At 38.2% G+C, this 26,962-nt stretch overlaps 1 protein-coding gene across 1 annotated transcript in view; it reads left to right on the top strand.

The window, feature by feature from the left end:
- LOC140244146 (E3 ubiquitin-protein ligase TRIP12-like) overlaps positions 1–26,962 on the top strand; it is a 70,412-nt gene that overhangs the window by 6,182 nt on the left and 37,268 nt on the right. The window contains exons 2-7 of the mRNA XM_072323775.1: positions 10,629–10,746; positions 19,768–20,045; positions 20,434–21,404; positions 23,258–23,348; positions 24,528–24,670; positions 25,590–25,673. Coding sequence (XP_072179876.1) covers positions 19,837–20,045; positions 20,434–21,404; positions 23,258–23,348; positions 24,528–24,670; positions 25,590–25,673 — 1,498 coding nt within the window. The 5' untranslated portion in view covers positions 10,629–10,746; positions 19,768–19,836. The remainder of the gene's footprint in view (positions 1–10,628; positions 10,747–19,767; positions 20,046–20,433; positions 21,405–23,257; positions 23,349–24,527; positions 24,671–25,589; positions 25,674–26,962) is intronic.

The following is a 26,962-nucleotide window of genomic DNA, read 5'->3' as shown; positions in this document are numbered from 1 at the left end:
GCAACGGCGTTTTGCACTAATCACGTTTCAAAAGCCTGATTTTGGCCCCCAAAATGGAAGCATAAACGCACCCATAGTCTGTTGTTAAAAAAAAAGGAAAAGAAAAGAAAAAAAATCAAAGATTGTCTATTACGAGAAATGTAGCAAGAACATAGAAAATAATAGACATGTTGCGTGATATCACCCCACTTGGTCAACTGAGAATCTTCAAGGATTTTTAGTAAATATAATGTATTTACCTGGTATAGTTGAGCATGCAATCACATTGTAGTTCAGGTGTAGAAATCAGTCCAAAGTATCAGCATGTGGTGGACAGTCCTGTGACTGCTTCACTTGCAAAGGATTGTACTTGGCATGTAGTCCAAGGAACTAAAAATCTACTTTTGGCCACTTGTCCTAGACAGCTACAATGCAATACTCAATGTCTGACACCTTAATGAATGGCTGTTTTGTTGGTTTATGGTGTTCTTGTCCGTGCACTCATTTTTGCTTGTGGGAGAAATACAGTCAAACCTGCCTTAGCGGCCACTTGTCTATAGCGACCACCTGTCTATAGCGGCCACTGAAAAATCCCCCCGAGAGAAAATCCCTGTTAAAGACCCTGTGTATAGCGGCTACCTGTCTAACGCGGCCAGCGGCCACAAATTTTGTTTCCGGCGGTAGATTTTAATCTGTCTATAGCGGCCAAAAACCCAACGGTGCCGTAGCTGAGCCGATAATTCAGCGTGTTTTTCTGCTTTGTAGCCGTGCGGGCACGGGCAACGTTCAGTGATCGCCACCGCTGCATCCATCCCTCATTCAGTCGTAATAATGCACTAGTGTTCACAATACACATACTAGTACGCAACAATTTCATACACCGACATGAAACACACGGTGTGTGCATACGTACACACATACATGTACATGTAAGGATACAACGATGATACATGTACATGTAAGCAATGCACACAAAGTTGGATTACCCGTCTATAGCGGCCACCTTTTCCGTTTCCCTTGGGTGGTCGCTATAGACAGGTTTGACTGTATTGTGATAATTATGCAGAGTAGCCACCTCACATTTGTAAGCTTTTCTGATAAATTTTCTTCAAGGCTGTTAGCCTGTACCATCACATATCACATGTCAAACACTAGTTCAGTCTACCTCCTCGTTTTGTTTCAGAAGTTTTCACATGTTCTTGGAAAGACAAAATATTTCCCATAAAGTACTTCTACTCAATGATAGCATGTTATACAACAGCCAAGAAAAGGAACATAAATCTGTCGCAGAAATCAAAAAAGAATGGTACATACGGCACAGTGTGCAAGCAGAGTTTGTAACAGATGTAGTTTATGTCAAAGAAAAGATCAGTATTGAGTATGTAGAGATATGAGGAAAGCACTTTTAGGTTTTATGCCAGTTTTAAGAGGAAGCTTTGTCAGGGATTTTGCTATTGTAACGTTTTTAGTTGCCATCAACATGTAATTCTGTATAATTACAGTGCATCAATTATGTGATTCCATGATAGGGTCTTCATAATGTACTGTATGTGAGTATTCATAAGCTAGACCCACAGGCTATACTTTAGGTGCAAGATAATGGACATTCCTGTAGGAATGATGTGTGTTTGGTGGGATTGACTGGTATCAGCCTAGCCTTTGAACCTTGTCAGCAGGAGGACAGAACTGATTAAGGTCAAGTGTCAGATCTCACACCAAAGTCGAGAGACTTCAGCTGCAGCTAGTTTCAGAGTATGAGGTGCGAAGCAGTGTGAGGCTTACACATACAGTAGGTTGTGCTTACACTAGCAAAGTATACTGAAAAAAAGGAACATCATAGCAAGATTTTGGCCAATATTTTTCATGATTTTTCAGTGCAAGTATGTTTTGGAAGCATGCAGCATGGAGTCAAGTGCAGGGTCAATGAAGATGACAAGCCAGCACATGTCTACAGGAAGCCTAAAACAAAAGGCATGTCAGATTGACATGCTGACCTAGAAATGGTATGGGGGCCCATCATTTGGTATTTACGTATGCAGCAAAAGGGTTAGTCATTTGCCCTCACGAAACTTCTATGTGAGGATTAGATGACTTGCCATTTTGATATTTGAATAACAAAATTACATAGTTGTATTCCGGGAATAAATACATAGGGTTGACCAGGGCATTTCTATCATCATATAAAGCAATTTGATACTGAACTTGTTCCAGTGTGCACAGTCTTTACACAATCATGTTTTTGCCAATCACCACATGCACTATAGGTATGTAACATGTGTCTCTGACACATGGAAAGTCTTAGAGCAGCCCATGCAGTGAATCCCATTTATATAGAGTGTAAGTCATCTCTGAATACTACTGCTCCATGCTGTTCCTTCTGAAGGATGATTTTGAAATTAAACAGTTAATGAGCCACATTCCAATTATCTTTTCACTGGTGTAATCTTGAGTAGAAATGTGTTGTAGTATTTTTTCATTGACACAACTCTATCAATCTGGGACTTTTACCAACATTTGTGATGCAGTGTTTCATACCATGAATGAATGATTGAATTTAGAAAAAACAAAACAAAACAAAACCCAAACACCCCCAGAAATAATGTATGATTGTGAATCTAGACTGATCATTACATTTTAGACTTTTTGATAATTGAAAAGCCTGAGATTCTAAGGAATGAAGATTTCATTTTTAATAGGATGATTATGCGTGCATGCAAAATTATGACTCTGTGATGACTTCAGCTATTATGAAGAAGACTCTTCTGTTTGGATTGTTCATTGGTTGTTCCAACACTGCACCTTGTTTATCTTTACACTGCCTACACCTCATTGCATAGCCCAAGATGACTCGTTCTTTGTCAGCATTAGTTGAATTCTGGCGTTTCAATGAGTTTTGTGTTTGAGTGTCTTCACTCTGCCATAGACACTTTGTTCTACCATGTGTAGCCTGACTTCTTCCAGCTATGGTCTTTGGAAGTGCTCCAGAAAAAAAAAAACCCTGCATTAAGAATAAAAGGGGAATTTATCCAAAACACTGCATTAGAAATAAAATGGGGAATTTATCCAAAACACTGCATTTAAAATAAAAAGGGGAATTTATCCAAAACCTGCATTAGAGATAAAAGGGGAATTTACAGTGTATGCCAAACATATTCATGGATTCAGGAGTCAATGAATGTAGCATGATAAATGGACTACATCAGTGGTTGAAAGGAATTTGCTAAGCAGCAGGTGATGCTGGTTCAAATATACAGGCTAGTTTTGTCCTTTTCACTTAGCTTTTTATAATCTAATATATTGAACACATGGTCTTAGCTATAGAGGGTAATAGTAATAGGAAAACATCACTGGATTTTGAGAAGCCATTCTAAAGTTTTGCATTTTAAAGTTTGGGTTTAATCTACAATTTGTCTGTGTTGTCGCTGCATGGGAAGGCGACAACATGTGATTTCATGATAAGACAAGTATGTTTAAAGAAAACGGGAAAAGTGCACATGCCCTTGACTTGTTACAGACATTTATTATGTTAAGGGAGTAGTATTCTTCCTGTGATCTAAAGGAGTTTTTATGTCAATTGTTCTTCCATCATGTCCATTATGCCAGAATACTGGAAACTGGTATTTGTGATTTTCTTTTTTGAGTAATTTTATTGATAGAATATATATCATGCTGATATGACATAGCAAACTGTTGTAATCTTCCCATCTAGTGATGAAGGTTAGATAGATTTTATAAAACTTTAAACATTAGTAACTGTTTAACCGATAGTCAAATTTTTCCTCAAATTCACTGACATATTCTACTAATATTCTGCATTCACTGAATTAACATTACCTGGTATATTTGTGTGTGGGGCATGTTCCCCTAACCTAAGTGTGTAAGATGTCCCCTTTGAACGTGATCTGACTAGGACTGCGCATATTTTGTGAGTGAGAATGGTGTTTATGATTTTATATGTATACATCATACACTGTTACAAAGGAAAGGTATGATCTAGCTAGTCAAGAAATAGAGTTTTTGGTACAAATTTGTAAATCCTGTCAAGGTTAGGGTCAAAGGACAAGTTCAGTTTTCTTCTTTTTTATCTGACATATCACAACTGTAAGTATAACTGTCAAGTAAAGGAGGTGATGGTTGCAGAATGACATTACACATGACTGATTAGATATGTGGGAGAGACAGTCAAGATTAAAGGTCAAGGACAAATTTTGTTGATTTTGAGATAATTTGATGTGATTCATTGGAGAAAATGGTATAAAATGGAAATTGGGACATGAAAGATTAAAAAGTTACTTTTAATACCAGTGATGTCATGTGCATCTCATTTCAATTTATGTGGCTTTTTGAGAAGCTGTTCCACACTGATTTCATCAATCAGAAATACCATCTTTTCTTTATCCCTTTCTTGTATCTTTAAATCTTTTATAAGTACAGTACATATTTCCTGGCCACGTGATTATGTACATGCAATTGCTGTTTGCCAAGCATTTTTGCACATGAGACATAAGCACATGTACAAATTTTATGTTAAATGTGTTGTATTCATACATAGTAAATTATAATTCTTCTCAAAGCTTATCAACTTCAACCTTGTAAATGTATAGACGAGGTTCAAATGACGTCACCAAGTCATGCTGAGGGGCAAAAATTGCGTAAGGGGACCCCCATACGAGTGGGCAAGCGCGTAAGAGTTACATAACCACGTCTCACGATAGGCAGGAGGGTATACGCTAAGCGTACACTGCGCTTGAGCCATGCGCGTAGTACGCATGAAATTTACTTTTGCCCCTCAACCAAATCGTCATTTGACGTCACGGAACCTCGTCTATAGTATTGATGGTCATTACACATGGTGCAATATGTGAATGATGATCCTTCTGCATATTCCTATTGTTGTGCACTAAAAAGTGACATGATTGATGCTGTACAACATGACAAATTCAAGACATTGTTAAAATAATATGTTGCTCTGAAGACATATGATGCAACCGTTCATGTTCTGATACTATATGAAATGGTTGAGTTCATGTCATGATTAAAGGCATTCTCAGCAAGTTGAACTTTGGCCAAGACCTCTGCTGTTTTGTGCGTGGATAGGATGCTTGTAGGTGCCTTCCTCCACACCACAATGGCTGATTCATGCCCTGTGTCCCGTTGCTAGCCAGGCCTGCCTAAATGCAGGCTTCCTCATCTACGCTGAACTTCCCATCATGTATTCCGTTTCTTCCTCGCACTCTCTTTTCACACTAGGCTTTAATAAGCTCGCTAGGAAGGCTAAGGGATGGGGGTAGGGGGTAAGTGGGAGGAGCAGAATTGTATTTACTGCATACCTGAGAGTATGAATACATGAATGTATGGCTGTGTTCAGACTTGGGGGGGGGGGGGGGTAGTGGGACGAACAGGATTGTTTTTATTGCATACCTTGAATACATAAATGCATTATCAGGTACTGCATTATACCTGAGAGTATGAATGCATGGATGCATGGCTGTGTTCAGGCCTGTGGTGGGGAGGGGGGGGGGGGGGTAGAGGGACAAACAGGATTGTATATACTGCATACCTGAGAGCATGAATACATGAATGCATGGCTGTGTTTAGACCTGTGTGTTTGTGTGTGTGTGTGGGGGGGGGGGGGGGGTGGGGGATAGTGGGAGGAGCAGGATTGTAGTTACTGCATACCTGAGAGTAAGAATACATGGATGCATGGCTGTGTTCAGACCTGTTGTACAGTACAGTATACACATAGGCTACATGTAGGTGATCACTTCTTGAAGAACAGTCTTTTGTACTGTATAGTGTATCCCTATGTGATGCCTTTCCTTGCTTTGCAAAGGAGACTGTTGAACTGAGACAAGGCTCACAGCACTCAACTCCAATACCAACTCTTCTGGCTGTATACTACATTGTAGCATAATTACACTCCCTTGGGGAATTGATACTTTTATGTGCCCTATGCATTACCATGGTAGATAGCTTACTGCCATCAAACTGTCATGACTTGTCTCAACAAGGGAAGTTCAAATTGACTCATAAACTAGAATTTATCTGCCACTGCGATATGCTGTTGTCCTTTTAATTGACTTCCTTTGAGGTTAATTTCCAGTCAAGCAATTTCTAATATCTCAAAGCTTCTCAAATGTACAATACTTAGGAAGCATACATTGCCTAATTATGCTGTAATAAAGATAAACTTGGTTTGCATCTTAATGTTAAAGCCACAATGTAGTTCTTGTGTACTTGCAGAACTATCAGATGTTGCTTTGAATCCGTACACTTATGCATAAGAAATGTGTGAAAAAATGCCATGATAACACAATTACTATTGGGTAAAGGCAAAAATGTGAAATACTAACCAAAAAGGTTCACTGGAAGTACTACAGTTTCAGAGCTTACCCAGTCATGGTTGCTGCAGAATGTTTTACATTTGATAACATTGATTACAATATACTGTAAAAGTGGATATTTTTGCACAACTATATTGTTGTACTCAGCAAGATGAGAGTTTCACATGATTTTAGTTCTGCAGCATCAAGACATCAACTCCTGGAACAATGGCAAGCAAAAATATTTGCGTGCTTTTATTTTTGCGCCAGTTTCTGTTTGTGCGAAATGCGTGAAAATTTCAGCACTGCAAAAATTTCCACTTTTACATTATCGAGCCATAGCGGTATCCATTGCGTGTGAGAGTGAATCATGTGTCGTTTGTTCTGCATGGGATTCAATACTGCTGCCAGGACATGATTCCATCATCACATATTAGTAGCGTCCTACACTTTCACTACTGAATGGGGCATGGTGCTTCCCGAATAAAAGTTGGTATGTAGTAAACTTTTATCATTTCACACTCTTTGATCTCAAAATACTACAAAACAACTTGATATCCAGGCAAATCGTGCCAGCCAGACAAGTTTCTTGGTAGATCTTTGATATTTAAAGCAAATTTTAAACAGTGGAAAATTAATGTTAAGGTCCTGCTGAGTAAGTGTTAGCTTTATTATACAAATAATGCACATTACACAGGGTGTTAAGAAATAATTATCCACCTGATATTATCTTTGGAACAGTTGGAACACAAGAGATGAAGCTGACTGTGCTTTGGATTTAATGAAGGTGGATGATATACCACCTGACCATGTAATGGGCATTATTTTTTGTTGTAAGATAGTGACATGATTTTAATTACACTGCAGCCATTTTTGCAAGAGACACAGGACAGCACAAGCCCCAAAGCTAACTGAACCACACACATAAACAATGCATTTACAGTATTACTGGTCACTAGTATGCTAATGCCCTGTGCAAAGTAATTTTAGGCTGTTAGGCCAAATGAGAGACTGGTCAGCCGATCATTTGATCAGGATTTACAGTATATCACCATTTTATGATTGAGGATAAAATAGGTTACTTTGACTATATTGTGAATTGGGACTCCTGAGACAATTTTGTGAGAGAGAATCACATTGATACACAGTAAAATATATTCTGTATGCAGTATTGAGATAATGTAGGGCTAGATATGTAATAAAAGTCATCTACTGTATTCGCTGAATATTTGGCGAGGTTTTTATTTTCGCAAATTTCGTGAGTCCGGTGCTGTTCGCGAAATTAAAGACATGAAAATATTGACTCTGATCCTGATGTGAATGTGATGTATGCATGTACACGTACGTTCAGTACAGGACTCCACGATCCCAAATTTAACCACTTGCGAAATCGTCGATTTGCAAAATTTAGATTTGCAAAATATATGGCGTAATACATACAGTATGTGATAGGTGAAAGAAAATCATGAGGTACTGATGGGGCTAAGGTACTTACTGTAATTGCCAACTCTATCAATTCATTGATCTTATTCAACCAGGAGCCTGTATTTTGCTTAGCTGCAAAATTATTCTACTGGGCCATTTTAAGCACCCCCTCTCTGATTAAGAGGGTTTCATTGTAGTAAGGTCTAGATCAACAGAACAGACTTTTATACAGCTTTCAGTGGTTTCACAGGGAATAAGATGTGTGACTTTGAGTGAGGAAATACTAATGTCATTTCTTCCCATGCCAAAAAAGCATATTCTACATTTGTAGGTCAATTTCTTGTTTGATTATTGCCATACAGGCTTCAAGAAAGAAGCCTGAGATCTACCAGGAAATGATGTAGCCCTATGGCTTAATGTCGTGTGGCAAAGAAGCCACTTGAACATGCATCTAAAATTAGACATTTATTAATAGTACTAGAAGATTTTAAAAAGAAAGATGTACACCGTACACTTGGACTTTCTCAAGTTTAAATGCTTAAATTCAGAGATAGTCTTTGATGTCCATTTCATTCCCTTCAGTCATGGTCATGTAGTTTCACTTCATATGATAAATTTCAGATAGCATGTAGGAAATGAATGACACTTTTGTTTAATCCTTTAGTCTGCATGTAGGGGAGCTTGAAAGTAGACTTGATTTCAGTGTTTATTTTATGGAATCGTGATTATTAGCCATCAGTTCATCAAAGTGTGAGTGTGACTGGAACCTTTTAGTGCATTTTTTGCTGTGTCAAGCTCACTGAAGGGATCAATAGATTTCATTGACTTTCACACATACACACACACACACACACACGCATACATGTATACACACACACACACTCATAATGGCAGGATGGGATGATTCAAGTGTTAGAGGGTTTGTAATGGTAATATTGTCAGTACTGTAGAGGTGAAAATTTTCACACATTTTGCGCAACATGAAATTAAAGTGAAAATAAAAACACTAATTTTTTGCTGTACTATTAATTTTAATTTTAGTTCCTCATAGTAAGGCCCTGCACAAAAAAAAGAAGAAGAAAATACTGTGTGCAAATCAGCAAATGTCCACTCTTTTAGTAGATGGCTATTAAAAGGCTTGTCAGCTACATGATTGTGTGCAAGGTGCTCAATAACATTTAACTTTATTTCTAGTTATCTTAATGTAATTTCATTAAATTAACTTCTTTTACAATTCTTGTAAAACCTGCAGAGTGTCCTACATTCACTATAATGCAGGGCATCTTATTAGCTATCTTATTATTATATTAAAGGTGTATGTAATTTATGAGTCCACAGGAAGAAGTGTGATTTTTTAAAAGAGTTCTTATCTTATCTCACTTTGAAATTGGGACAGATTGAAATCAGGAATTAGAATTAGAAGGGCTAATTTGTGTCAGATTTAAACATAAACAAAAAATCATTTGGTATAGACATGCATTCAAATATAAACCCTGTTACCATGATATTTACAAGCTGGATCAGTGTGATTAAACAGAAACTCATGTTCACTTTAATACAGTGAATATCATATTGTGTTCAAAGTCACATGGTTAGTCTGTAGAGAAGAGAAGCTCTACAATTTGATGCTATTGTCAAATTACATGTACTAATACAGTGCAAATGTTAAGATACATGTACTTGCAGTATAGTACAATATATCTAATCTGCAGTAATTCAGCAGTTTTGTGGAAAAACAACTGGAGAATACAGTTGAAAATAAACACATGTATGAGTGCTCCTGCACCACCGTTATTCATAGCGATATTACAGCTGACACTGCAGATTTTCATGTCATTACGAGACCACATTGCACGCTTTGTTGAACACATTGTGTGTGACTGCATCATTAATAATGCTATGTAAGCTTCCATATCCTATTATTCTTAGCTGTGATATTCTTCAATTTATTCTCTTTTATTGTCTGATACTGTGTCATTATGTTGTCATCACAAGTACAAATATGTACTATGCAGGTCCAAAATTGCTATAAGGCCAGGAGGAAATAAAGAGTGTGTTTGCCTGCATTGCATTATGGGTTAATTTACATCCCAAGGCTAGAGGCAGGTACAAAGTGTATGCAGACATGTAGGCTGACTGCACTGATGGATAAAGGTCATCATTATCATTAGAGATCATATCTCTACACAATTTTCAATGGCAAATGATACCGGTATTTGATGTGATGTGAGCAGGGCTTAACCCGTTGAGGACGAGTCCTGAGTATATACTTGGGCAAGTGTGTCTATGGGAAACACATGTTGTAGCAAAATCAGTCCGTCCTCAACGGGCTAATAGTCATCTTTGTATGCTACCTTCCAATATGGAATAATATATCATTTACTCATTACTTATCTAGCGATCCACGTCCCACAAGCTTTGCTTTTTGGTGGATCACTATTTTCCATAATCGAATCTATTTTCCGCACGTCCACGAAGTATGTATTGTTCCTCCTAATTATTGTATATATATATATACACTGTATATATCATTGTTGTATAATTTATCTCGGATATGCATGAATCTTTTGCAAATGTTTGAACAATATCATTTCATTAAATGTATACTTTGTACTATGTTTTGATTTTCGTTGATTGGAAATTTGTACTATGTTTTTTCTTGATTCTCGTTGATTGATTGGAAATAAACTATGATTGAATTGAATTGAATTGAATTATGGAAAAAGGCTGAGATGATGATTCCTCACACTTTCATCCAGCTCACAAGGTCATAGGAATTTCTTAGAGAAGAAATTCAGTGAGTGCATTCTTTGCCTGTCCCACCTATACTATTTTATGTCAGCTTTATGCTGGGATAACGCACTAAAAGCTTTCTTCTAATGTTGTGTCTTTGTATTGCAGGAAGGCTGGGCTGCTTGTTTTAGTAGGAGTAACCCGTGGGAGTAATGTTCATGTCATGTTTGGAGCAGTAGAACGTTGCAGTTGGAGTATGACCGCATAACGTGAGTGAAGACACAGTGTAAGTTATTTGCACTCTCTTGCAAATTCCCAGTATCACCAATGTGCAAAAACTTATGCGCATGCTAGAAAACCCTGTCACATATATGCACTGTGGGATTCCTTGATGCCATTGTCGCTTCCGGTTGTCTTGGACGCGTCTCAGTTCCCATGCAATTCAATGCAACTTTTGTCTGCTTTCTTTTTTGTTTTTCGTTGCTGCTTTTTTCTTCAGTTAGAATTCAACCGAAAAGGAGTTTAAAATTTCTAAATTTTACTGATTTGTGGTCATTAGAGCCATGGCTTGCTACTACGAGGCTTCATTGTGCTGGTCACATGATGGAAAGTGAGGAAATCTTCAACAAAAAATACCCCTGGATAAAGATGGAATGTGACCTGAGTGCATTATATGTAGCCAGAAGCGGGGCAAGTCTGTCCCTTGAGCTATCTCATAATGCATCTCAAACGCTGCTCTGTGCACGGCACCTAGGAAATAACGATACCGAGAATTGTTGTAGGGCTCTTGAAATTGAATTCTTAACTTCTTCAAACAGTAGCAACATGTGTAGGCCATGGCATACACTTATTAGCTTCGCAAATGTAGCATACTGATCTCAATTCCCAAATTTACTGGTACTTGAACCTGCCTTTATTAGACACCCAGAGCACATCCACGTTCAAGATATTGTAACATTTTCATTTCTTTCCACTAAGCCTTATCGTAATTTGAGCAGAACTTTAACCCATTTATTTCTATACAAGTTATCAAGTTTTCAACTTAAGTGTATCTGCATTGAAATGCGAGCTGACTGAACTGTGATCCTGCTACCCAGTGTCAGGGCTGCCAACTCTCACTCATTGAGAGTGAGACTCACTCATTGAGAGTGAGACTCACTCATTTTGGTCCTTTCTCACTCTGAAACTTTATTTCATTTGCATGCACTTCTATTGATCTCACTCATTTTGACTCCTAAATTATAGCATTGGCCTATGGGAGTCTCACTCTCAGCTAGTTTCCAATGTTGGCAGCCCTGCAGTGTGAATGCAATGTCTTACAAGACCTCAACAGTGCTGCAAGTCATGCAAATGCAATCTATATTTCAAAGAAATGCTCATAATGCTTCTGTGCCAACCATAATCTGTTCCAGTTTACTAAGTGCTGTTGTTGTTTTTTCTCAAATGGAAAGGATGATTTGGCAAATGTTTTTGAAGAATTTACCAACAGCGCATGTCGCTGTATAGAACCCTTTCCACCGAGAGACGCATTTTAGAAACCATTATGAAGTGGTTTTAAACGGGTTAATTCAATATCAGTTTTGAATTTATTGATTCTCTCATATCCTGTGACCCCATTGGTTTAGAATTGAGCATGGCATTCGATCGTTAACAAACTAGAAAATAGTTGAAATGCAGATAAATGACAGTAGATACATTACAGCAATGAAGTGACTAATGCATTGTATTGTGGTGATGGTAGTAAATTCAAAGATGATTTGAATATTTCCACAGATTTTTGTAGTACATGTACATGTACATGGGTATTGTCTCTTACATGGTCATAGCTATGTGAATACCTCTATGCCCCCACTGCCAAAATTTCTCTCAAAATGCTCAGACATATCAATGAAGAAAATAAAAGAACATAAGAAATATTATTCCTATGAACGACGTTCAGATGTTGCATAGAGTTGTATGGCATTATTGATCTGAAGGAATGTGTGCTTGCCAGTTATACAAGCAGTTTGTGACATAGCTTATGTCATGTAAAACTCCACAAAGGTGAACAACCTTCATATCCCCACTGATGTCATGCTGTACAATGAATATCAGTCACTGTGTAAAATTGATGTGAGTTGTCCCATGTGGTCGATCCTACAGTCATTGACACACATGGCCAGAGCTTCCATTAGGTCTGCATGCTGCACCATGCAGTAGATAGCTGTGTGTTCAATTTATGGATGGGAACTCCTCACTACTGGGATATAGCCATTGGAAAAGGTGCTGTTACACATGTGGTAAGACTGAGAATATATCTCTATTAACACAAAAGAAAAGCAACATACTTAAAGCTTGCATAAAAACACTATACATGATACTGATACAAATTGTATCTTTATTGCAAGATTCTGTAATGTAGAGCCCAAACATGTAGATTTGAAACACTTCACAGTACATAAAACTTATCAGTAGGGCACAACCATCACCAGACCATGTAGGCCCAACAATTTGTAGATGTTCAATATACTTGGATATGTGTGTCATAGATCCTTGTGGAAATGTGATCAAACTTTGGAAAATTCACAAGGCATACATTTTATTCATCTGAAATCCTTTGGAATCAAGAAATTTTTCTCAAGAACAACACAATGATAATGGCCTGTAAAAGCAAGACAGCAAGCATTCTTACGCAAAATTGAGGCTGTTCAACCAATACTTGTGCAATCCCCAAAATGAGAAGTTACCATTTTGTTTTGAGTGAGCTATTCCTTGTAGAAACTTACAAGATGTGGCACACATTTACAACGTATGTATTTATGTGGATTTAATGTTAGCAAAGTGAGAACAAATTACAGGATGTTCTTAGCCAGATACAGTGCTTACATGTACTTGTATTTATTGTCTTTATTCAAAGTCTGTATAGGGGCCTCAAGGTATTAGCTATGTACTGTAATGTCATACAGTGCTTACCATTTGTCACTCAAATAGCACTTCCTTTTTCTCAAACAAATGAAATGCTTCCCAAAGAGGCACACATTGTCAAGGTTATATAAATCTTTTGACATGATACTTCAAAAAGTTGTCTTCAAACGTGTACAGTGTATACTATGGGATTGAAGAAAACTGTGTGAGATAATCTACAGTCATATTTATGACAGGAGGGGAAACAGCAGTCTATAACAAGCCTGGGGCCATGCAGGGCTATGCAGGGCTATGCAGGATGTGAAAACCTACCACCTATAGGATCACTGCCTTTGTGTCCATAGCCATTGTCATACATAATACTACACAAAGACGCTGGCACATATAAACCTTCCTTGCCATGGGTATTCATGCATTACAAGTTACATGGGTACAAGGTGTTCCGAGAAGTCTAACAGTACACATGATTCTGTGTACATTGTGAGTGAGATGCCTTGTGCTAGGCAAGAAATCAGCCAGCAGCGAGAAAGGCATGCACACGTACAGACTCATGTAGTAGCCAAGGGTGTAGTGTGGTAGTGATTGTATAGGCCTACAATCTGAAAATTGATGGATATTATCTAATGCAGGAGAACATTTTGTCAGAAAACCTATCAACATGCATATATGTACAATTTTATTAAAGCTAAAGGTACACATTGACCATCTGAAAAGAAGACTTACTCAACTAAGCTTCATCTGCTATATCACAGGTATAGGTAAAAATAGTACTGGTAAATAAGATTTTCTTGGTACAGATGTGTATCAGGCATACACTGTACTTTTGTTGCTACGTGAGATATGGAAGGACTGATTAGATTTGGGTGAAATTCCTCAAGGTTAAGGGTCAAAGATCAATGATGAATTGATAAACAGCTGTTGCAAGGAATGTTCAGTAGTGATGTTTTGTAAGAAGGTTAGCAATACCTTAGACAATTATTGTTTGCATGAATATAATAATGAAGATAAGTCAGAGGTCAGCGTAATTTCGGTAGAATGTTGTTCTCCAGCCACACGATGTACAACTGAATTTCAGTCAGGGGTGTTCAGTGGTCAGTGTTATTTGGTATGAAAGATAAAAATACAAGGGCAGTGATTTGCATGAAACATAAAGCAGTAGACATTCAAGGTACATTTGCAAGTAATTGAAGGGATGTCAAGGTGATTAAAGGAGAATGAAACCCCAAAATACATTTTTATTGAGTGAATGAAGCAATATTAATGATTAGTAGACTACATCAATTATTCAAGGGACTGTACAGTACTGGTTCAGGTAAGGGATTTATGTTTTGAACATTTCTGAGTGAGATAATGAGAAACCTCATATGAAATTTGAAAGAGCATGTGATTTTAAGAAGGATTCAATGTTTATTTGATGAAAATTGGTTTTGAAATGGCTGAGATATCCAAAAAAGTGATAATAATATAAGGCGACAGGCCACAACTTTATTAGGATCTCTTTGTTTCACTTTGTTTTTGGATATCTCAGCCATTTCAAAACCGATTTTAATCATATAAACTTTTGATACCCTTTAGAATTGCATGCTCTTTGATATGTGGTTTCTGAATGTCTCGCAAAACGTTAAAAGCTAAATCCTCACCTCGACCAGAACTGTACGCACCCTTTAAAGGGTGTGTACAGTTCTGGTCGAGGTGATGATTTAGCTTTTAACACTTTGCGAGATATTCAGAAACCACTCTATGAGATGTCAAGGAGCATGCAGTTCTAAGAGGTATCAAAAGTTTATTCGATGAAAATCGGTTTTGAAATGGCTGAGATATCCAAAAACAAGGTGAAACAAAGAGATCCTAATAAAGTTGTGGCATGTCTCCTTTTAATATTAGCACTTTTTTGGATATCTCAGCCATTTGAAAACCAATTTTCATCAAATAAACGTTGAATCCTTCTTAAAATTACATGCTCTTTCATATTTCATAAGAGGCTTTTCATTATCTCACTTAGGAATGTTCAAAACATGAATCCCCACTTCAACCAGTACTGTACAGTCCCTTTAAAGTTTGAGGAAAATCAGATGATCCATTTAAACGTTATGATTTTTTGGAAGTTATCTTGGTGATGAGACTGCTGGATCAGAAGACTACTATGGATCATGACATTACATATGCACTACCATACATATAAGAAAATATATAAAAGAAAATTAAACTTTTTTCACTTTTCTAGCATAGTGAAAGAGCACTGGACTTACTTCTTTCAGAAAGCAGGGGGAATAATATTACCCATGACATTGATTGATATGTCAGTAACAAGATCAGGGAATGTGTACTTTTCATATGAAATTATGTTTTGTGGAATTTTCTTTATATTTTCTTTATATCATAGTACATGTGTGATGTCATGATCTTTAGTCGTCCTCTGATCCAGTGGTCTCGACACCAAATTTTACGTAACCCCCCCCCCCCCCCCACAAAAACAACTTTTAAAGGGATTGTCTGATTTTCCTCAAACCTTCACTGGTGTGATTGCTGCATTCACTCAAACCATATGTATATTTGGGACTGATTCCCATTTAAATGTACACTGTATGACTAGAAACATTATTTTCCAGCCATAACTTAATGTAAGAATATCCAGTGGTGATATTCTTTGGTATAAGAGATAGAAAGAAAACAGAAAATTCACATGAAATGATATGGGTGGAAGAACTAATAATATTGAGGTCAAAGGTTACTGAAATTTAGTTGTGAAGGGTTTCAGGTTTCTAATCGAAGTTCCTTGTTACATTTAGATGCCATCCATCTATAGCAGTGGCCAAAGCTGCAGTAAAAGATTACAAAAAAGTGCAACATTTTTGAAAACCTTCATCGAATCACAATAGCAAAATGCTGTCTTACCATTTGAATGCCAAGTGATGCGACATGGCTTCATATGGACCATTACCACAGCTGTTTTTGTCACACAAAGAGTGGCATCTTTTATACATGGTTAGCATGTCCCCAGTTGCTTGTTGAGATGGTGACTCCATTAGGCTGCGTTCACATAGAAGTATTCGGTATTCGGTATTCGCTATTCGGTATTCGCTATTCGGGCCCCGAATACACCATCACCCGCACCGTCAACTCGCCATCCCATGCAGTGAGGATTTCTTCTTCCTACATCCTAGCAAATCTTATTAACAATTTCTAAACTGCATCAGAATGTCAGTCTACATGCTTATTTTTGCTAAAGGGCAAATCCAGACCAAAATTGTCATTATTTCATAAACGAGAGACGGTATACGCTGCAAGAAAATCGAACAAGTTCGATTCCCACTTTGCTATACTTTTCGCAGCTATTCGGTACTTTCGAATAGTGCCCTCCTATGTGAACCGGTGTGAGGAAATCCTATCATTCGATTCAAGCTATTCGCGTGCCCTCGAAAAACGAGCCCGAATACCCGAATAGTATACTTCTATGTGAACGCCGTCTTACAGGAATGAACATATTTGCAGTGAACTACTAACAAGTCTTTTCAATCTGGATTTGTGTTCATGCACATAAATGCCATGATTGAACCAGGGGATCATCTAGTGGCGACAACTGTATTATGACTTTGGACAAGTCTTCATTCAAAATGGATTCTCTGTGTTTGATTGGGTGCAAATCGTTTCCAGGCTGTATAAAATCCATCAGGGCCTGGGGCAATTTTGCTGTAGAATTAGATAGTATTAATTGTGAGTTGTCAACAGTTTGGCAGTGTATCCTATTTTGCATAGAGACTACCAGGGTACTTTTGACAAAAATCAGTACATCTGCATGAAATAAGAAGAGATATAACAAGATTTGCCAATGTAGAAAGAAATAATTAGCTTTAATCTCTTAAATTGTTTTGCCAATAAGAGCTGATGATTATGAAGGTCCCAATTTTACAGAATCTACATAATTTTGTAATTGAATCGTATAGATTAAGAGTATATGATCCAAAATTGGGCTGAAACTAAAGAAAGGTTTGTAAATACATGAAAAACTAAACTGAAGTAAGGAAAATTATGATAAACAGATATAACAGTGTGGCACAGCACCAAACCACAGAAATGTACACTGTAGTTTCTAGGAAGTAAATTAGACTGACCAAATTGGTTTCCTTGTGAGAACTATTAGTAAGTCATTTTTGTTACTGTTGTTGACAGCCCCAATATCATTGTCATGTACTGGTACATGTGTCACTTCTTTACTCCTGTGGAGTGAGACCTTTACTCCTTCTTTACTCCTGTGGAGTGAGACCTTAAAGGTCCAGTTTACCTTTGGGAGCAGTGATTTCAAAAATGTTCAAGATATCACATTTGATGCATATGTGTAGGTCTGCTGTATCATAAAACATCCTACCATATGAAATATTTGCAATGAAACCTTAAATATAAGGAGATATCAGGGTTTTTCTTCATAAACCGTAACTGTATACGGTTTAGTCTGGAAACATCTTTATTATAACTATTGTTCACATTTTGTGTATTAAACAACACTTAACATCGATTATACGGATTCAAATTTTGACAGTGGTCGTTTCTATCCCTAACTCACATTTTAGAACTATTTTAAAGCACTAATGCTGGGTTTTTGTTTCATCTGCAAATGGTAAATTATGCCTTTAATCATTGTAATTCATCAGAAATGTCACAATCAAAATACATCCACATGCTTGTTGTTGATATCTGTAAAGACCTAACTTTTAAAACCCCTAGGGTTCCACATTGTGATAAACAAGAGGATCAGACTTCTTTGTCGTACAATGAACATCAAGAGCATTAGAAGAAATGATCTCCTGATTTCTTGTGAATTTTATTGCCATGAATATTTGAAGCTTATTTTTGTTTCCCCACTTCATGTCTGTAACTCAGGAAAACACACCCACACAGTAGCGCTCATCAATATGCATTAAGGTTGATGCACATTTCTTTTGGGAAATGCCAAATGCAATACACTGCTTTGACACTCACTACAGTGTGAATCTTGCTACTCTTTGTATCCACTCATTACCATGCAGTACACATGTGACCTTTTAACCGTGACTTTGCATGGGAGTACTGGTTGTAATATTAGATTATGTTTCCAATGTAAATCTTTGAATGGATATTTCTTCCCCATCATATGAAGTTTTGGAAAAGAATCATCAAAGAGTTTATTGTGCTTACTGAATGTGTTTTGGTGTGTGGATGTTATTCAACCAATTTACTGTGTGTTTGTGTGTGTGTGTGTGTTATTTCCCAAAATTTTGATAAATAAGAGGAGAGAAATCATTAGATTGCAAGAAACAACAAGACATTTTTGAGAAACAATGTGGGAATAAGGAATATGATTTTGAAAATTGGAAATGACATTGATAGCAATTTTGATGATAGTTTCAAAGGAACGATTGCTTGATCAAGTGAAATTGGTGTACTGAAATGTCGGATGCAAAATAATATAAGATTCCAATCTTTATCATACAGTGGACTCCCGTTGTAGTGAAGTCCTCAGAACCAGCAGTTTTCTTTTGTTACATATCAACATTTCTAACCGAACACATAAACAATAAAAATACATGGAGTGGACAATGTTGCGACCTGAATGTTTACTTCGTTGTAACCAGAATTTTGTTATAATTGTGTTCGTTATTATGGGAGTGCACTGTAATATAATGGGTAGGGATGGAATTTAGGTGTTTGTATCAAATTCACACTACCTCTACATTGTGTTGTCTACATACTGTGCTTTGTTTGTTTTAGAAAACAGAAAAGATCCCCCAAATTTAACCAGAAATTCGGCAAAAAGTTTCTTAGTGCAGTCTTTCTGTTTGTGACATATGCACTACTGAATGATTGAATGGAGTGCCTATAGGTCTTTCCTCTTGGTTTTCTAGCCAACAAGTGACTAAAGACACCTGAAGGAAATTTGCTCGGGGCATGATTCACAGCTATTAGCTGACACCCGATGAATACTTATTGTAACAGGATCCAAATCTGAAAATTGGATCATCTCCAGCATGGTTTGGTTGCTTCTGTAGGAAAGGGTTGCAAGGTGCCCATCATTTATTGTTTTATGCACTTTTCTGATGTCCAGTACACAGTGATAAGTATTCTGCACCAAGTTGGAGAAAAGAATACAGGATTATTGTAGATGTTTGCAGTGATTACAACACCAGGCAAATCTGTTTTGTATGCAGATATGCCATACAGATTTTCTTGCTGATTTATGTTCCTGAATCTTAATGTTTACTTTTTATTCAGGCCAAAATCTTTTAAGTCGTGATGTTCATTCTGTTTCCTTGAAGGTCAGTGAATTTGGGCAGTCTAGCAAGGCTGAACCAAAAAGTATTCAGTGAAATATGTGTAATTGTCATATAATTGATACTATTTATATGTGTTTGTATTTCTGTTTTCACAGAGAGCAGATATTACTTGCGAGACCTGCGTAAGCCTTTGGGAATGTCTCGTCCTAGGACAGGTGCCTATTATGGCCGACCAGAGCCCTAGCTGCCACCAATTAGGGGGGTCCAAACATCGCAGATCAAAGCGAGGTGCTGCCGCCGCCAATAGCACCACTACCACTCCTGCCGCCTCCAGCGCCTCTGTAGCGCCCTCACTGGCAGCCACTGCAAGTGGCATTCAGGATTTGTCCACACACCAGAAACAGCTGAAGCAAGAGGCGTGCATCAAAGCAGGGTATGAACAGTAACTGTAAACTGAAGTCAGAAGAAAAGAGACTGAAAATCAGTCATGATTTTGCCTAATGTGGTACATTTCTGCTAAACATGATGTTCACAATGCAAAGAGAACTTTCTCTGTACTCTCTGTTGGTATAAAAATATTTTGCTTGGAACAGTCTAATATGTAGGATCACTTCGTGTAAAGAGAGATGTAGGTCTCTGAGAGGAATACATGATGTACATGTGTGCTGTTTGCTGTGAGGTTCTGTACACAGAAATGTGTAAGACTGTCACCACAATAAAAGAAGTCATTTTGTGCCTCATGTAAGCTGTAGAAATCTTATCCCCCATGTCTTGTGCATGACTAATGACCACTCTTACTATAACTCTTGCCCTGTCAACAGAAAGAAGCAAGGTAGCTCAAGTGCCAGCAAACGTAAGGCTGCTTCAGAGGTCCAAGGGGCACCACCTTCCAAGCTGTCATCAGGCACCTTGTTGAATGTATCTGACCCTGACAGCTCTGAAGGACAACTTGTGATTAAGAACAATCGTCACCGCCACGAATCTTGCATTCCAGTCACAACACTAAAGAGCAAGCGCCACAGCTCTTCCAAGAGACACAAAAAGCTATCGGAGCTCTCAAAGCGAAACCTGCTGCAGAGTGAGGACACAGTGCAGCACAGTGCCAGTGGGAACGAAAGTGCGCCCTCTAGAGACTCAAAGCAGCGTCGCAGAGGAAGTACCTCCTCTGCATCCTCTGCGTGGTCATCACTTTCAGCAGCATCCAGCAGATTTAGCCTCTCTGATTCGACAAGCAGTGTTGTGTGCTTTGCAGCCAATTCCTTCTCCAATAGCTCCACTCCCACTGAGGAGCTGGATCAAGTGTACGCGAGTGTTTCAGCTTCAGCTCCTAGTGGCAGCAAAAACAGTGAGCCTGTGAATGTGAGCATCACCAGCCAGTCCCTCCGTTCCTACTCCAGGTACCACCCCTACCAATTTGAGGCCTTGGACTATTACGCACCTCGTCGTGCAGGCATTCGGACTACCACAACTCTTTCTGCATCCTTTATCAAATCGGAGGACCACAAAGCAAGCAGTGCTGTAACAGATTCTCCTCAGCTGAAAGGCAAAGACTGGTCAGCTGGTGTTCCCAAATCCAGCAGCTATTCAACAGCTGAGCAGGGGAGCTCTTCAAAAAGAGCCAAACTTTCAGACACTGCAAAACACAAAACATCTGGAAAAAGAGCAGAGACCAAAAAGAAAAGCAATAAGAAAAGCGCGCCCTCTACTGCCACCAAGCAGGCAACCGTAACATCCCCTGCTGCTACTCCCAAGCACAAAGGACAGGGCAGTAAGGTCAAGGGAGCTGCTAAAGGTAATCACATCTCCTTCATACAACACAGTGACAGAAATTTACATTCAGCCATTCACCTTGCCAAATGTATGGATAGAGTGCAGTGTTGTGTACCTGTGAGTCTTTGGGTGGGGTAAGAATTCACAATGTGCAAAGTGATAAAAGTTTTGCTTAGATGATCACACATTGTTACAATTGGATATCTGAAGCTAGGTGATTGTGGTGTCATAAACACTTCGATATGATGGGGATTTGTGTTTTGATTTTCTCTGAGCTGATATTTGCAAAGTGAGAAAGAAATTAAAACCGATGTACATGTACTAAAGAACAGACAGCCAGCCAGATTAAATAGAGATAGACATGAAATCCATAGAAGTACTGATAATTTGTGCAGAGGAAAGATCAGTTGTCAGTCTTTGTTGTTGTTTTTTTGTTTAAATCTAAAAAAAAACACACCCAACAACAACAAACAAACAAAGACAAATAGAGTGCTGTATGATTCTCATTAAAGTGTCAGGTGGTCTGTGTTGTGTTTTGAGTATTCAATACTATTACATTCATGTCATAATCTACAGAATGAGGGCTTGGCTACATACTATTTGATAAAGATTCCCTTGATCTTGTGAGAGACCAGAATGAACAATCAACATGAAAATGCCTCAGTCACACTGAAGAACCCAGAAAAGGATGTTGAATTAACATTAGATAATTTGTCCCAAGCAGTAGATTTAGGTTGTACATTCAATCACAAAACTTTAATTTTGCGATGTATTCAAGATTTGTTTTTTGTTTGTAAATTATTTTTGTCTTAATGCATTTTGGCAAAAATGAAAGTATAATTTTCATGAAAGGATTTTAAATGTTTGTATCCACATGTAATCACTCTGGATGCGTAATATGACCAATTAAGTGCCAACATTTAGAGATTGTTAGGTGTTCACATGTTGGAATCAGGAAATCTGTTGATGGCCATAACACATACTTTCCTCTCATCTGTGCTTGAAATGATTTGAATTTTGTAAAATTCTGAACTTTTTAGTTTGATTGTAACAGAAAGTGCTTTACAACCTGTGTGAAACAACAAAGATGAGGTATTAGGACTGTTTTTTTCTTTCTTGTTGTTTTTTTCTTTCTTCCAAGTGTGAGACTAGTTCTGTATTCCTGGAGCTTCATTTATTCCTGCACTGTGGATATATTATAGCTCTTGTGTTGTGGTATCTTTGATAATGCTTAAGTCTAAACCAGTCAAAATATGAGCACTCAAACTTCAGCTAGTTTCTCTGAAAAGTATTTCCCCCCAAACTAGAACTGAAACTTGCAACAGGTAAAGCAAATACTGAAGAGCACAAAGCATACTGTAGCACAGAGTAATTGAAATACTAAGGCACTCCTATTGTAAAATATAATTTACCATGTAACTAATTCATGAAACTTGTGGTTCCTGTTAAAGGCATAATTTGCCATTTGCATATGAAACAGAAACCCCGCATTAGTGCTTTAAAATAGTTCTAAAATGTGAGTTAGGGATAGAAACAAACACTGTAAAAATTTGAATGAGTAAAATTGAGGTTAAATATTGTTAAATATTCAAAATGTGAACAATAGGATAAAAATGCTTCCAGCCTAAACTGTCTACAGTTATGGTTTATTGAGAAAAATACAAATATCTTCTTACATTTTAGGCTTTATTGCTAAAATTTTATATGATAGGGTGTTATGTGGTACAACAGACCTACACATATGCATTAAATGCCATATCTTGATTTTTTTTTTTTAAATCACTGTTCCCGAAGGTAAACAGGACCTTAAAGCTGTTTTTATTTTAGATTTTAACATTTGAAACTTGATGCCTGTCGCTGTTTCTTACGTCACAGGAAAAGGCAAAGGAAGGTCATCAACCTCACGCTCTGATTCTCTCCACCAGAGGTCAACAGACTCCACCACGGGAACGTGTGCAAGCACAAGGTAGCATCCAGCACCACCTGTTTTACATGACAACATTGTTTGCATGTAGTGTGATCAAAGCAGATATAGCACATGTCTCATATCTTTTGAGTTGTGGTAATGTTTATCAACAATCTAATTTCTCTGGGATGTGTTGGCTATAAAAAGAAGTGTGCCCAAAGCTCTGAAATAGACAATGGAAGTAACATATCAAAAGAGCAGAAAGATGAGTGGTAGAAAGTTTTACTGGAACAACCTGCAATAATGTGGATGGGAATTTTCATTATTGCTTTCACCAACTTGGATGAAATAGGTAATTTACTTACTTGGGAGGCACTGTGTTTGTTGATGTTACTTAACACCACCATACAAGTATATGATCCACCTTATGCATGAACAAATGCAATGACTAGTCACAGCATATATTGCAGCAGTTGGCCTGAAAATAAATGGGTTACTGATACTAAATGCAACCTGAAAGATATCCTTTAAACATTTCTTGAAAATCAGATGTTCTAATTACATTCACAGTTTGACTCCTAGACATGCTGTATATTTTCTATCTGTATCCAAATGAGCCTGTGACGGTCAGAGACTTGTCAAAATTTTTAGGTATGTCAATGAAGGGGGGAGGATTACTCTTTAGAATACTTGAAGTCATTTTTTAGAGTACATTGTACTTTTTATGTGATAAAGGTTAATAGTAATATTGTTCCCCTGCGTTTTAGAGAGGTTAGTCAAGTGCCCTTCCATCATGGTAGAAACGTGAAAATATGTTAAGTATTGTTGTCCGTGTATGAAGTTACTAAAGGTTGTAGTCTTCTCATCCAGCGATGATGGCAGCAAAACTTTAAAAATCCGTAACTTCTGACCGGATTGTCTGATTTTCCTCAAACTTCGCTGATGTGTTGTACAAATGTTGCTGCATTCTCTCAATCTGTATATGAATATATTCAGGTTTCATTCTCCTTATGTGCAGTACTGTCATCATCCTGAATATGTTACTGCGGGAAGTACGTAAGAAATAATAAAATGAGGGACAATCAAAACAGTTAACTTTTGTTTTAAGGCACAGGATTTAAACCCAGTGGAATACTTTCATGGGCAGATTTTCATTTTTAATGTTTAAACTAAAAATCGACAACAAGTGTGAACACTAGTGTGCTGTTTTGATTGTGTGGTGGTGCTTTGTGTATGTAGGAGCCGGCGCAGCTCGGGCATGAGTAAGCGAGGGCCAGGGGGGGCTGGCCGACAGGAGGGTAGGACTGGACGGGACCCTAACACTGACAACAACCCAACCAATGCTCCACCCGCCTCGGACGAGTCAGCACAAGGAGCCGCCGGTGAGTGCTAGAGGCAGCTTATCTTGACTTATTTCCCAGCTTTAGCACTCTGGCAAGTTTGCAGTATACCTATGTAATGCTTTTATAGACCTTTGATAGTAACCTAGGATGAGCCGCAAGGACCTTACATTTCAAACCTTGTAACCAGCTAGTGTAAGTTGCTCAAAAATTTCAAAAGTTTGCTCTTATGATATAAAGAAAGTGGGCTGACTTGTATGCATCATTTTTCACTAATCCTTGACCGGTTTGCGGGACAGTGTTTGACCTCACTGTAGAGAGGATGACATTGTTGTTGTATAGAATACTTGGCATCAAAAATTCCCATAGGTACAGTATTATAGTAAGGTTAGTAGAGTGAGCAAGCAGTACTGTGACGGAGCAAGACGGACAGAGCAGTGGAGAAACATTCAAAATTAAATTTCTGTAATATACAGAAAAACCTTTAATTTTCATATGCCGAACAATCATAGTGTTTTGATAGTGCAAGTTCATAAATGAGCATACATATTATGTGGCTCATAGATGTAAAAAATGTGAGAGAATTCATTCACAAGAACAGATTATGTTGTGTGTATATGTGTTTGTGTGTTTATGTGTGTGTTTGGGTGAGGGTCTAGGATTATGGGCATATAACAGTTTAATATTATGACTATTCTGAAGATGAATTATTCCAACAATGAATTAATGATCATTATGTGACCTTTAGAACCCAAGAAATCACTGCCTGCCAACTCTTTGTTTGCTTGTTTGTTTGTTTCATTTGTTTGGACATTGTGTTATGCAAATAAAAAGTGTGTGGTATTGGAAACTGTAAGAGTTTTTGATGTCACATGGTAGCTTTTCTAAATAGAATTGTAGCATGTCCAAACTTGCCGCTGTCCAAATGTTTGTTTTTTTGTTTTTCTTTTCTACATGGCAGCTGCAGGATCAAGTACCGGGGCCTCAGCCCTTGCGCCTGGCAGTAAGGGTGACGCAGACGAGTCTGAAGTCACAAGACTACAGGGTGAGTTTCCTTGATGGCACTTATGGTCATTTGACCAGGTTGAGCATGACGGTACAGCACAGTCTAGCATCATTACTCTGTGTACATTAGCTCTGGATTGCCTCAAACTTATATGAATTAATATTTTATAGATTGAAAGTGTTGGTTCATATGCTACATCTTTTCCTATAGCAAGAGTTAAACTGAAGATGCCTCATGTGTAGATGTGAAGAAAGAGTTAGATATCCGAGGTTCAATAAAATGGGTAATAGTGTTGTTTACCTCAAAGGTACTGGCTCAGGTTCTCACTACACTCTCTATGAATGATGTAGTGAATTCTGTGATATATGAGATAATGAAGCTTGTGTAGACAGTATCTACATCCAGTATTTTTAGCTCACCTGAGCCAAAGGCTCAAGTGAGCTATTGCGATCGCCCTTTGTCCGGCGTGCGTCGTGCGTCGTGCGTCGTCCGCCGTGCGTCGTGCGTAAACTTTTTACATTTTCATCTTCTTCTTGAAAACCCAAAGACCGATTTTCATCAAACTTGGCAGGTAGCTTCCGTAGGGGGTTAGGAACTCAATTTGTTAAAATGGGCACCATGCCCCACCCAGGGGGCCCCCAGGGGGGCCCAAACCCCCCAAAATTAAGGAATCTGCAAAAATCTTCTTCTCTAGAACCAGAAGTGATAGAGCTAAGTTAATACTATGAGTTAGTACATTGATGACTGTAGTTTCAAGTTTGTTCATGGCAGAATCAGGGGTGCCCCCTTGGGACCCAGGGGAGGGGGTGGGGAGGGGTCCTAATGGGGCCTAAATTGTACATTTTCATCTTCTTCTTGAGAAACCCTTGACCCATTTTCACCAAACTTGGCAGGTAGCATCCCTAGGGGGTTAGGATCTCAATTTGTTAAAATGGGCACCATGCCCCACCCAGGGGGCCCTCAGAGGGGCTCAAACCCCCCAAAATGAAGGAATCTTTAAAAATCTTCTCTAGAATAAGAAGTTATAGAGCTAAGATAATACTATGAGTGAGTACATCAATGACTGTAGTTTCAAGTTTGTTCATAGCAGATCCAGGGGTGCCCCTCTTGGGGGGGGGGGGGGGGGGTGGGGGTGGGAAGGTCCAAATGGGGGCCTGAATTGTACATTTTCATCTTCTTCCTGAAAACCTCATGATGGATTTTCGTCAAACTTGGCAGGTAGCATCCCTAGGGGGTCAGGATCTCAATTTATCAAAATGGGCACCATGCCACACCCAGAGGGCCCCAGGGGGCCCCAATCCCCCCAAATTAAGGAATCTTAAAAAATT

The sequence above is a fragment of the Diadema setosum genome, chromosome 21 (genome assembly GCF_964275005.1).
Source record: "Diadema setosum chromosome 21, eeDiaSeto1, whole genome shotgun sequence".
Taxonomy (NCBI): domain Eukaryota; kingdom Metazoa; phylum Echinodermata; class Echinoidea; order Diadematoida; family Diadematidae; genus Diadema; species Diadema setosum.
Note: the sequence above shows the minus strand (reverse complement) of the source record. Positions and strands in the feature narration are given on the sequence as shown.